Consider the following 14141-nt stretch of genomic DNA (forward strand, 5'->3'; position numbering starts at 1 on the left):
GGGAGCCCGACAAGGGTCTCCATCCCAGGACCCCGGGATCATGACCTGAGCCGAAGGCAGACTGAGCCACCCAGGCGTCCCATGTATAAATGATTTTATAATGAGGTCTGTACCGGTCCACCAGCTGATATGACACAACAATCACTTCTAACTGTTAAATCCTTTTGATTTCAACAAGTCCTGGATCAGGCAGATGAGTTTCATCTGTCTTCTCAAATGCAATTCAAGACACTGTGAATTTGTATAGATCATTTAAAGGGCATTTGCTAGACATGTCCTCATTTATATTTTCAGTGAATTCGGATTCTCATACAATGAATCCAGGTGGCATAAAGCAAGATATACCGGTAAACACTTAATGGGGTAAATTCAAATTGGGTTATGTGAGATGTTAGCAATTTTCTAGCCAGAAAATGCCAGATGCCACTCTCTTTGTCCTCAGCAGTCAAAACATACTTCGTAAACACCTGCTATGTATCAGGCACTGTGCCAGGTCCTGCGAATACTATGGTAAGCAAACCCAGATATTGCCCCTCAGCCCATGGAGTGGACCACGGGGTCTACTGGGAGAGAGAGATTGGATTAAATAATCCCACAAATGTGGGAGTAATTACAGATTAATGGAAGTGGGAAGTAAATTGGGTGCAAGAACCAAGTTTCTATGAAAGCACCAAACAGGGGAACCCAACCTAGATGACTGAGGAAGCTTACACAAGGAAGGGAAGATTGAGCCAAAGGAAGCGCAGGAGCTAATGGGGAAGAGGGTGGCACACCACACTGGGGAAACAGCGTATGCTATGGTTGGTCATGTGGCCAGGGTTGCTTGGCAAGTGTGCCAGACTGAGGAAGCACCAATTGGGGGCTTAGGGAAGAGGAGTGCAAATGAAAAGGTACAGAAGGATAGGAATCAGCAAGGCTATATGGGCCATGTGAAGAATTCTTATCTTTATCCCTTGAATAATGAGAACCCTCAGAAGAGTTTGTTTGTTTGTTTGTTTGTTTTAATTGAAGAATACCATCATGGGGTAAAGTGCACAACTGTAAAATGTATAGTCTGATAATATTTACATATGTATACACTGTGTAACAACCACCCAGATCAAGATATAGAACATTTCCATCATTCCAGAAAGTTCCTCATGTCCCCTTCGAGTCAACACCCTCTCCCAGCCACACACAAGAAAACCACTATTCTTTTATCACCATAGATTTTCTTGCCTGTTCTTGAACTTCATATAAATGGAATCATACTATAACATACTCTTTTGTATCTGGACTCACTTCATTTAACATTGTGCCTATGAGATTCAACCATAGTATTAAATTGAACAGAAGCCTTAGAAGGGTTTGACTCAGAAACAAAACAAAAACAGTAACTTAGTAACAGCTCTTGACTCCTGGGTTTAGTTAATATTTGTGGTTACCAGAGTCCGTTGTGTAGTTGAAGGGATACTTGCATGCTTGCTCATCCCTAATTGTGTTCTTATCTTCAACTGAGCCTTCTCTTCACTGCATGAAAGTTTTTCTTCCAGACATCAAACATGAATGAATTTCAACAAGTTTGTTGTCCAACTACAGGGTCTTTCTTATACTTACTTGGGATACACTCAAGAAATGTATCTGTTCAGTGAGTAATAGGGTAAGTACTTCGGGGAAAGAAGACTCCATGGAAGTAGAATTGTTGTTTTATCTGAAGTGTAATGGAAGGAATGATAGTTTCATATTTTTTGATGAATCTGAACAGGCATGGAGTTGTAGCCTTGTAATACTGTCTTTTTCATAAAAATGGGCTGGACTAATTAATCTCTAAGATCCTTAAAGTTCTATGAATTGGAAGGATTCATTATCCTTCCATACTGCTGTTTTTCAATGGAAATGTCAAAAAAAAAAAAAAAGTCTCTTAGCTGTGTGACCTTGAAGACTCAAGGTATGGGTGAGCGTGAGTAACTTCTATTACCTGAAAAAGACACATGAAATTGCTTTGCAAATGTTAAGGTATGTTGTTACTACCAATCTTTTTAGTGATTTCGTTTACTTCAAAGTACTATTATTAATGCTTCTGTTTTACTATGTGTGAATCCTGTAACTCGCTTACCTAATAGCTTTGATCATCATGTGGAAGTTTATAATCCCTCTAGTTTGAAACAGAGGGACCCTTCTAAAATCTCTGTATTGGCTTTCTGGATGATTATTAAGATATTAGTTTTACTCTTCCATGAGCTACTAAATAATGACAATGACAGCTTCCGAGCACGCTTTTCTAAATCTTCTTTCCCTTTCTTTTTAAAAAGTAATTTTCTTTTAGTAAGGGATGCATTCTTTTTTTTTTTTAAAGGGAGATATTCATATGCTTTAAAGTGTAAAAGGATAAGGGCACCTGGGTGGTGCAATCGGTTGAGTGTCCAGCTCTTGGTTTTGGCTCAGGTCATGATCTCAGGGTTGTGAGATTGAGCCCCTCCTCGAGCTCTGCTCTCAGCACAGAGTCTGCTTAAGACTCTCCCTCTCCCTCTTCCCCTCCCCATTCTCAAATAAATAAATAAACCTGTAAAAAAAATTAAGTATGAAGGGATATAGAGTGAAGTCTCTCCCATCTCTGTCTTTCAGAGCCTGTTCTCTTTCCATAGGAAACCAATGTTGATAGTTACTCGTGTAGCTTCCCACAGAAGTTTTATGCAAATAGGTGCATATACTTAACCATATTTCCCCTTTTCTGGTGCAAATGCTAACATTCTATCCATCCTGTTCTGTACCTTGCCTTTTTTTAAGCACATAATGAGCTACTTCAACAGAAAAATGGGAATCATTTGAGTACCCACCTCATCAAGTTGTGAAAATTAAATAAGCTTAACATATGCAAAGTACTTAGAAAGCACCAAGTATATTGTAGTCTCTATATTTGTTTCCTTTTGCTGCATAACAAATTACCACAAACCACAAACTTAGTGCATAAAACAATATCCATGTATTATCTTACAGGTTCTATAGGCCAGAGTCTGAGCATATAGCGTAGCTGGTTTCTGTGCTTGGGTCTCACAAGGCTGAAGTCATGATGGCAGCTGGACTTCATTCTCACCTGGAGACTCACTAGGAAAGAATTTGCTTTTAAGTGTTTTCAAGTTGTTGGCAGCTGTAGAATTTATGGCAGTTTACTTTATCAAAGCCAGCGGTGGGGGAAAGAGAGAGTCTCCGCTGCTTGGAGTCTCTGTCCTCAGGGAACGAGTAGGTCTTCTATTCCTTTTTTTTATTGAGATATAATTGATATATCACAAAATCCATCCTTTTTTAAAAAAAATTTAAAGTAAGCTCTATGCCCAACATGGAGCTTGAACTCACAATGCTGAGATTAAGAGTTGCATATTTTGTGGAATGAGCCAGCCAGGCACCCCAAAATCCATCCTTTTAAAGTGCATAATTCAGTGGATCTTAGTATATGTGCAAAGTTGTGCAACTATCAACATGTCTAATTTCAGAATATTTTCATCACCCTAAAAAGAAATCCCATACTTATTAGCAGTCTATCCTCATTCCCTGAATACCCCTCCCCCTTCGAGCTTCTGATAACCAATACTCTGCTTTCTGTTTCTATGGATTTGCCTATTCCGAACATTCACATGAATATATAATACAGAATGTGGCCTTTTGTATCTGGCTTCTTTCACTTCGTACAATGTTTTCAAGTCGCATCCCTGTTGTAGTGTGTGCCAGTGCTTCATTCCTTGTTATGGCTGCATAATATTCCATTGTGTGGATGGATATATGCCATTAGGTGGACATTTAGGTGTCTCCAATCCTTTGCTATTACAAACACTTGATATCCCATTATAAACAACAATAGATATGTTTAAATAGACATTTTGAATGTGAATGAGTATATCTGTACTATAAACTTCTAGAAGTACAATTGCTAGATCAAAGTTTTATCCATCAGTAATACCGATAGTTATTGTTGTTATACCATTTACAATCTGCCCTTTTTTAAAATAGATTTTATTTATTTGACAAAGAGAGAGAGAGAGAGAGCATGAGCAGCGGGGAGGAGCAAGGGGAGAGGGAGAAGCAGGCTCCTGCTGAGCAGGGAGCCTGATGCAGGACTCAATCCCAGGACCCCGGATGACCTGAGTAGAAGGCAGATGCTTAACCAGCTGAGCCACAGGCACTCTATGCCACTTATAATCTTTTTTTTTTTTAAGACTTTATTTATTTATTTGATGGAGATAGAGACAGCCAGCGAGAGAGGGAACACAGGCAGGGGGAGTGGGAGAGGAAGAAGCAGGCTCCCAGCAGAGGAGCCTGATATGGGGCTCGATCCCAGGACTCTGGGATCACGCCCTGAGCCAAAGGCAGACGCTTAATGACTGAGCCACCCAGGTGCCCCATAATCTGTCTTTTAAAGTACTGTTTGAGGAAGGGAGATGAAATTGTATAGTGGGAAACACACTGAGTTCTGGACTTCATTTTACCACTATCAAGAGAAGTTAGCATATAGTGGTTATTAAGAGTGTGGGCTCTGGAGGCAGACTGCCTGGGTTAGAATCTTAGTTCTGCCACTCATGATCTAAATGACCTTAAGAAAGTTAAATAACCACTCAGCTTCAGTTTATCTGTAAAATAGGGATGACATTAGTACTTTTTGTGGGGATTAATGCGATAATACATGTAAAACTTTTATACCAGCGCCTGACACATAGGAAGTGCTGAATAAATGTTAACTCTTATTGGTGGCAATGTGATCTTGGGCCACTGTCTTTCCTTATTTTTAAAGTGAGATGTTGAACTGTGTTATTTTTATGTTTCTAAGTATTAAAAGGTGATTGTGGTCCCTGAATAATTATATACTGCCTCATATTATTCTCTGATGTTCTTTGTGTTATTGTTTTGTTCATTACTGTGGGTAGGGGACAGCATAGGTTTTATACTTTTAACCTTTGGTAGCCTTTGCTCTGGAACAATGTACATCTGTAGTGGCTCCCCCCGCCCCCGCCACCGGCATTCCCCCACCTCTGCCAAATATATATACTGGATATCTATATACTTACATATATAAATACACATATGGATAGCCTGTGTTACTGTGTTAGTTTTCCTGAGACAGGTAGGATTTAGCTAATTTGCCCCTTATATCCCTTTCTTGTAGCTGATTCTTTGTCTCTGCTTAGCCATCACCATAGATCCTAATTTTACATATAGTCCCCACTGATCTGTAAACTCGAAGGAGGTAACCATGTCCATTTGCTTGTTACATCCTCAGCATACAACAGTGCTTAGCTCCCAATAAGCAATTAAAAAATATTTTTAATATTGAATATTAGTAATGTGATCCAGCTAAACAAAAATTTTTGCTATCTATAATTAAAATTATGTTAGAGCTGCCCATTTTTTTTTACCTTATAAGGTATAATGATAAATTCATTAAAATTTTTTTAAAATAAATGATTTGAAATGGAGAAAAATTTTGTCCTCACAAAATTTAAGATTCAATCTCTGTAGAAATGGTTTTCTCATGCCTAAGTTTTAGGTACTCTACCAACAACCTGTGTATTTGCCTTATATATAGCCTAAGGGTTTCTACTTTCTGAGTATAGTTGGCTTTTGCTGAGCAAATGACAAAAGGCTGTTAGTCGAGTAAAGGCACCAGTGTGCAATTAGTTCCTAGCTATCTTTTAATCTGTTAAAAATGAGCTTGTAGGGATGCCTTTAAGGAACGAACAAAAAAGAGAGTTACCATCTGGAGACCTCAACATCTGGTTTCTGATCTTCTGTAGCCTCTTTTATAGTAAGTAAAGTCTCTTCCCCAAATTTAAAAAGTTACTTTTAGCTTAAAATAATGTAGTATTGTTTCAACATAGTCCCTAGTGTTTTCTTCAGTATTTAAAAAGGTGTTTACATTAACTATTTAATAAAAGGAGTAATCCTTTGAAACTCACTTTCCTGTGATTTACTAAGGTGATGCAAATAGATTGGCTAAGCTTGATTAGCCTTCCCATATTAGCTGGGATGTTATTTAATACAGGACAGAGGAATCCAACTTTCCTGTTGCCCTTGGGGAATGCTCTTTAAGTAGTACCCACGTGGCAAGGCCTAGGGTTTTATTATATTATATAGGTTTGTCAGTCAACTTCTTGGGAGACAGCTGGAGTTTGAAAATGGAGATCTGGGTCCCAATCCTGATCCTGCTGCTTGGAGACTGAGCACAATATCTATCCTCATTTCTTCATCCATAAAATTCACAAAAGGTGCAGTCCTGCTGTGAAGATTGTCTTAGAAATGCAGTGAAGTGCAAGTACTCTATGTCGGAGTTAAATAGACCTGACTTCAAATTCTGATTTTATTAAGTTTTTCAATGTCTTGCAAAACTTATTTAAATTGCGCATAATAGATCTTCCTGATATCTGTTATTGTGAGGATTAAATGGAGATATAGTGTGTATAATGCTTCGTTCAGTGCCTGGCATACAGAAAGCACCCCGTGAATACTGCCTGTACTCAAGATAACCCATGATAGTAGTTTCAATTTAGTTAGCATCAAGTATTTAAAACGCCTTCCGCCTAACAAATTATTTTAATACAGCAGGAGAGCGACCACCTGCTGTATATCTTTTAATGTGGCGGTAAGCTTCTAGATTTTTCTTTAATATATACTCTATACAGGAAGACTGAAAAACACCAAAGGAAAAAAGTCTAGAAGCCTGCGCAACCCCCCTTCTTTTAAGCTCCCCAGAACCAAATTCTGTTCACACTAGGCTGTGAAGTCACATTAAAGGATCCCAGGTATTGACTGCTGGCTGGAGGCGTGCCTCTGGTTCTAACCCATTAGGATCAAAGGGGGCGGGGAGAATGTATTGTAAAGATGCAAGATCAGGTGGGAAAGGCAGATCGCAAAGCCTGGAGGCTTTCAGGTTGTTACCGCTGTAGTCCATTGTCTTATCTCCTCTCCAGGCCCACGTATGCACGTAAATATTTCACAGAGCTCGGTTCCTCCGGCATCCACTGCTTAAATCCTCTTTTGGCGGACGAAACTTGTGCGCGGAGAAAGGGGTTATCTTACTACGATAGGCGACGCCTGGCCTCGCGGGACCGGTCCAGGCGCACCTCCCTCCCCTGCAGCGCTGGCCAGGAGCGGTCCGGGAACTTGCAGCTCGCCTCAAGCTCTGTCCATCCTGAAGCCTGCCGCGGCGTCGAGGTATTCGCAGGGCGTTGCCGTCGCCCCTTTTGGCGGGCTCGGGCGCCCCGAGGCTCCGCCCCCCTGCGCCGTCTATCCGCACCCGCGGAGGCGGGCGTCGCGACTCCATTGGCGGAGCGGCCCGCGACGGGCCCGCCCCCTCCCGGCCCCGACGCGAGCACGTTGAGTGGCGGGGGCCGGCAGAAGAACTGCCCGAGCGAGGAGCGGCTCCTGGGCCCGGGCGGCACGGTTGGGGCGCCAGCTTTGGGGCCCCCGAGAGGCTGCTGGGTCGGGACCGGGGCCCGCGGCCACGGGGGGAAGGGGGTGGGTGGGCTGAGAGCAGCTCGGTGGCGAGGCCGGCCCGTTGCCCCTTCCCCCCACCCCCGCCGACCTTGCCGGCAGAAGCTTCCCGGAGCTCCTCACGCCGGCGCGATGGCGACTGCTGGGGAGACGGAGGCCTCTCCGCCGACGGACGCGAGCTGGGAAAGTGGCGGCGGCGGAGACGACGAGATGAAGCAGGCGCTTCCGGAGCTTGAGTCCTCCCCACAAAATGGCGGCGGCGGCGGCGGCCTCAGCATCGCGGAGCCCGGCGGCGGCGCCGGGCCTGAGGAAACCGCTGCGGCCTCGGCCGCCCCGAGCGTCAGCCACGAGCAGCCTCAGGACTCGTCTGAGGCGGGCGCGGCCGCTCTCCTCAAAGGCCCCGAAGAGCCCGAAAGACCCGTTAGGAGGAGTTTTCAGATCCCCAGGAAGAGCAAAGAAAAGAAAGGTGGTGCTTCCCTTCTTCTCCCAACCCCTCTTTCTCTCTCCCCTCCATCTTTTCATTAGAACCTCTCTGTTTCTTCTTCCCACACCCATCCGAGACACGTAAACACGCATGCAGCGCCAGCCGCCTCTCCCCTCACTGCCACGGCCACCCAGCTGCTGCGCCTGGTGCGAGAGGAAAGCGGTGGAACCACGCTCCCTTGCTCCCCCTCTCCCCGTGGAAGTTGGAAGTAGCTCAGGTTTGAAGCTTGTCCGTAAGGCTGCAGCTCCCAGAGAGGAAAGATGGTGCTCGGCGCCCCTCCCTCCCAGCCCCTGAAGGCACAGAAGCTGGTGTGTCCTCCTAAGGATGCTTCTGACAAGTCTCACTGTGGAAATAGCCCGTGGCCATGGATTCTGGGGCTTTCTCCAAGGCCACTGCATTCAGAGGACCAAAAGTGCTGCTCCCTTTGGAAATTCTTCAGCTCTAAGTGTCTACTTGAAATTTGCTCGATGTCAGCGTCTCCCCTTGTTTAGAAATCTCCATTAGATGTGATCCATGCACACTGGTATTTTCCATCACACTTCATTTCCATGTAGATTTTTCCCCTTGTTTTTGAAGCGTTAGATTAAGTAGGTCTCTCTCTCTCTTTCAATCCGAACTTCAGTATGTTTTCTCTTGTATTTGAGAAGAATGGGAAGGTAGGTTCTTGGTGCAGTAATTTCCCTGTGGAAAAAAAATAGAAGTTAGCTTATGCCCAAGAGTCCCAACTTGATCTTGCAGACGAGAGAACTTAAGTTTTTTTTGTTTTGCTGTTTTGTTTTTTTTTTAAAGGCCAGTCTATATTTTGGAACCAATATAGGAACAGTTACATGAACTACTTTTACCTTTTTAAGACTTAATGCTATATTATGACACATTTCTAATGGAGATCAAAATTAGTATTACCGTTTTCTGTTACACTATTTTTGACTATCCAGTGATTTGGAATACTCTGGATTTAGTCAATTTAAAGTTTCTTTTTGTTTTACTTCGTGGTTCAGCTTTTCGTGTTTTAGTTTTTGGAAAATTATAGGATTTTTTTTTTTTTCAGAAAGCTTTTTAATTTGTAATTTAAATCTTAGTAAAGACTTGGAATCTTGAATTAAGCATGAGCTTCCTTTTTCCATGTGCTTAACCATCTCCATTTGCACAACTGAAATCCTTACAGCCTTTTATCAGTAAGATACAAATAAAGTCAAAGTGTTAATTTGAACTGAAATCCTTAGAGCCTTTTATCAGTAATATACAAATAAAGTCAAAGTGTTAATTTGTATTTCGATGACAAAGCCAAGGAAATCCATGGTGTGAGAAACGATGTTGACAAAAATGAAGTTACCTTTGTCCACTAGCATGAGGAATGTTTCTAGAAATATCTTTTAAGTGAATTAATGTATTTTAGAGTTCAAGAGGATACTTGTAAAGGTCAGGGCTGTCAGTTCTTCGGTTTATTTAGTTTAGATGTATGATATAGTCTATATGAGGAAAGTCAGATGTTCATCCTAAATTATCAATTGTCAGAATAGGTTGGAAGTACATTCAGGTGGACTATGGTAAGGAGGTGGGAGATTGAACTTTTTTCTTGTTCCTAGCTTGATAAAATTTTGAAGTCCATTTTTTTTTCGGTTTTTTTTTTTCTCGTTTAAGTACCCAAGAATATGGTTTATGGTACACCGTAAACCATGGATTTACCATCTTTTAACTTTTGATAGGACCAGAATATTGTTGTAGAAATCCTCATAGTTTGAAATGAGGGAAGTCACCAGGAAATGTTGAAAGGCACTGTGTTTACATGTGATTTTTTTTAATTAGGTAAATCCAGAGGTTGCTGTAAAATAGGCTTTATTTAAACACACTAAAAGTGACTATAATTGAAGAATTAGGAAATCTAAAACCTAGTTGTTTTCTCCCCCCGGGGTCTGATGCTCCTTGGGGAAAATTTATGTTTTCTATTTTCACTTAGAGGCAAAAGGTTGTCAACTTTTGTTTTGTCAGGGAGGTTATAGGTAAGGAAAATAAAACACACTGGACTTTTTTCATGTTTAGTGAAAATTTATGCACTAAGCGGCAGCTGTTGAAATGATGCAGTAACGATTTAAATAGAGCTTTTAAAACTTAAATAAGCAGCTATTTTACCACCGTGGACTTTATCCTGTCCAAACTGAAAGAAGATAGTGTTTGGTGATAGAATTTAATAGAAAAATTGAACTTTTTATTATTTAAAAAAAATGCTTTATCAGAAATAGTACAGCAGGTGCTGCTAGTTTCACACTTCATCCCCAAATCACCTCTTGAAAGGTATCACTTTATGTACAGGATTTGGCTAGATATTAGTTGTGGTCATATGAGTCATTTATTATGAATATTAGATCATTTTCAGTAGATACCTCTGAACCTTTCAGTATCAAAGATTCGTTTGCATTCATATTTTAATATGGCAGACCTTTGCTTGTGACTATGCTTTTCCAGTGAAATTTAACGTTATGACTCGATTATTTTTGGTACCTTAAATACTATGTGACTGTAACTTTCTGACTCCCAAGTTCTTTTTTTGGTTTTGACAATAGCATAACATCCAGAATACTGCCGTTCTAATTAGTAATATTGGCAAACACTTTATAGTGCTTATTAGTAAGTTGTTGGCATTGTTTAAAGCAATTTACATGTATTAACTAAATCTCAACAGTTCTATGTAGTAGGTATTATTCCCATTTTACAGATGAGGAAACCGAAGTGATCAGAAGACACATAACTTGCTCAAGGTCATACAGCTAGTAAAAGGAAGAGTTGGAATTTGAACTTAGGTATATAGTACTTAACACTACTCAAACTAGCAAGACTTCTATTTTTGTAATATAAGTGTTTTTGTTAGCTTTTGATCTGATTTATTAAAAAATTTTTTAACCTCTGTTATATTTAGAAATATTTAGTACATCTTCATCTCTGGGGTATTTGAAAATCAGAAACGTTTATTATGAAATTAACACATTTAATCAGTAGTGACATTAAGTGACGTAACTGTTGACTGGAAGGGTAAAATTTACTCTTTGATGATGTACGTTGTGATGTTTATTGGTGGGCTATTTTCTGTAGTGTAAAGAGGCACTGTTCTTACATTTAACCAAATTGTACAATTGCATTTTGTCAGTAGATGTTTCACTCTTGCCTTTTTTTACTTTAAAATCTAATACTATAAGTCATTAAAAGCAAATTAAAATTGGCAATTTGATATTTTTCCCTGCAAAGTTCTTGGGAAACGAAATAGTGATGATTCACTTTCTGGAAAGTGTTTATTGGTTGATGTTTTCTGTAGGGCGTAAGACTACTCATGTACCTGCATCCATACTGGTCTAGTCCAGCATAATTAATGGCTAATTCTCCTCCCCAAGACCAATCTTTTCCCACAAAATTTGCAATTGTCTTTTTGAAGACTCTGGGGCAAAGTATCCTTAAAGGATATTTGCATGGTGTTTCAGTAGTTATATATGGATGGTTGGGTTCTAAGTACCGTAGATTTCCCTACGTAGAAGTAACCAGGGAAGTATAGGCAGAATCCAGTCATCCATATAAAACATTTGATAGGTGTATATACATTCTAAGTAATAGTAGTAAAATTTTCTTTGACTTATGCCCCAGGCCAGAAAAAGTCAACAGTTTTGTATTTGTACTTGTCTGTCTATTCTCTGCCAGCATATTCATTCTTAATTCTGCCCTATGTTTTATTTATTTATTTAAAGATTTTATTAGAGCGTGCGCACCAGCAGGTAGGGGAGGGGCAGAGAGAGAGGGAAAAGCAGACTTCCTACTGAGCAGGGAGCCCTATGATGGGGTTGATCCCAGGACCCCAGGATCATGACCTGAGCCAAAGGCAGACGCTTAACCGACTGAGCCACCCAGGCACCCCATTATGATCAATCTTGATTTAGAGATGAAACCTCCATTCCTAAAGTATTATGTCTGTAGCAATTTTATTAGATTGAAGAAAAATGATTTTTAAAATCTTTCATGTAAATTATTGAAAGGAACATGGATAGTTGTTGTATTTTAATCAATACCAGTAGATGTCGGATGGATTCAGAGAATTACAGAACACACATGATTCACAGCCCACTCTTGGTTGTTTCCTTTTCTTCCACGAATTAGTTACTTAAATTGGAATGTGGTAAGTTCACGTTGTCTTATTTGTATGTTTTGGTAACAGTGGTCTTTTATTTTAAAAGTTAGCTTGTTTTTACATATATGTATATATGATTTTTTTTGTTTTACATATACGCATCTTAATACATGACATTGAACTAAGTAAATTGGTAAAAGTAATTGAAAAAAATGTTCCTTGAACTAAGGAACCAATCTGTTTCATGACCTAAGTTTTATGTCTATTCCCACTGTTTAAATATAACATTAAATTGAATATGTTTTATATGCTACCAGTTATTAAAAAAAATACTCTATTGATAGTATTGATAATATGGAGTCAGGAGACTTGAATTCTAGTTCTAATTCTGTGATATAATCATTTTCCTTGTCTGAATTATAAATCTCCTAGTGTCTTTCTAACTCTGCTGTTCAGTCCCATAAAACATCTGATCAATTTTGTCAATAAGGAAACTTTGTGAATTACGTAAGTTGACTCATTAGCCATGTGTCTGACATGTATTTGATAGAAATCCTGTAAATAAGCAAAATTATGTTTCTTAATGTGTGGAGGAACTATTGTTATTTCTGGTAACCTTTATAAACCAAAAAAGAGTGTGTGATGGCTTTTGGCTCTGTTAAATGCATTAAAATGAGAAAAAAGATTTCTCTGACAGAAGCCACGTAAGGTAGAAAGAGCATAATCCTGGACATCAAGTTCTTTTCCTTTTATACCCAGTTTCCTAGGTCTAAGTCTTCTATATGATTTCTTGGTCTAAAATGAGGACACGATTTTATTTTTCCACTCTGTAATGATTAGTTTCAGCTCTTGTGTACACATACATAAATCTTTTACTTAGACCTCAGGATACAAGATTTGAAGCTAAGCGGCCTGAATTTGAATCCTACCTGCCCTATTCATTAACTGTGTAAATTTGGCCACATTAGCTGTTAGCTATTAGGTTCATTTGTAGAATGGGTGTAATTGAACTTCATAGGATGGTTCTAATGATTAAATGAGGTAATGCATGTAAAGCACTTAGTCTAGTATCTGAGTAGTAACAATGACGTACTAATGATTAGTACTGACATACTGACAATTCAGTAATTGTCAGAATCCAGAGAAAAATGTATTACTTTCTTAAGTGAAATAATATAAAAAGTGTTGTGTTCCCCATTTGGATAGTCACAGGGTTGTTTATTATTGCCCCAAATAATGACCCATAATTAAGATTATGATATGTATGTGTTCTCTTTAAGAGAAGTGACCAAAGGATGTTCAGTGTTAAGAGGATTATTAAGTACAAAATAGGCCACTAGGGAATGTACATTCGGAACATAAACTTGTTAAATTTCTAATTATTACCAGCACATTGACTTGAAATCCTTGAAAATAGTTACAACATTATTTTTGTAGAAATGATAACTGGGAGGGGAAAAAAATGATAACTAGCCTAAGTAGTAAAGCCAGCAGAGTCATTTGAAATATAAAATACCTAGGACACAGGCATTTTTTCTATATTTTCATCTACAGTTGCTCCCTTTATATGATTTAATTTTTCATTAATGATGAGATCAATGGTGAAAGTAGTGTTGGGACAGCTTAACTAAGGAAAATAATTTATGTAGGCGTGTAAAATTTCATAGAAGTTTAAAGCCATATGGTACTTTTGGGGGGAGTATTTTAGATGTCTGAAGTCACTTTGTGAGAAACAAAAATCATTCCTGCATAAAACTCAATTTTTAAAATTATACTTAACCCATTTTGGATGTGAAAGCCTGTAAAGACTATTCCACATGCTGTTTTCCTTGCCAAGTTTTTCCCAACTTTGTTGGGAACAGTGACAAAGATGTTTTTTCTTACCACATTCTGTAAAACAGATTTGAATAAGGGTGTATTTCCTCTTTTACGCTTTCATCTTGCTTTACATATTACTGGATTGTTGAATTTGTGAGATTTAAGATGATAGCAGTGATACTTTGGTAGTTGTAGAATATATTTGTATTCAGTTTTTTAAAAAATCTTTGACAAAGTTTATTCTTATTTTCTTTACTAATTTATCTATTTATT

General features: G+C 39.3%; 1 protein-coding gene across 3 annotated transcripts in view; it reads left to right on the forward strand.

The window, feature by feature from the left end:
- Positions 1-7314: 7314 nt before the first annotated feature.
- The window catches only part of TASOR (transcription activation suppressor), a 50462-nt gene continuing 43635 nt past the window's right edge, over positions 7315-14141 (forward strand). Inside the window, exon 1 of one of the 3 annotated variants that reach the window (XM_040628662.1) lies at positions 7315-7924. In XM_040628662.1, coding sequence (XP_040484596.1) covers positions 7591-7924 — 334 coding nt within the window. In that variant the 5' untranslated portion in view covers positions 7315-7590. The remainder of the gene's footprint in view (positions 7925-14141) is intronic. The other 2 variants (XM_040628663.1, XM_008703643.2) reach the window with 2 other exon arrangements.

Source organism: Ursus maritimus, unplaced genomic scaffold (assembly GCF_017311325.1).
Source record: "Ursus maritimus isolate PB19 unplaced genomic scaffold, ASM1731132v1 scaffold_14, whole genome shotgun sequence".
Taxonomy (NCBI): Eukaryota; Metazoa; Chordata; class Mammalia; order Carnivora; family Ursidae; genus Ursus; species Ursus maritimus.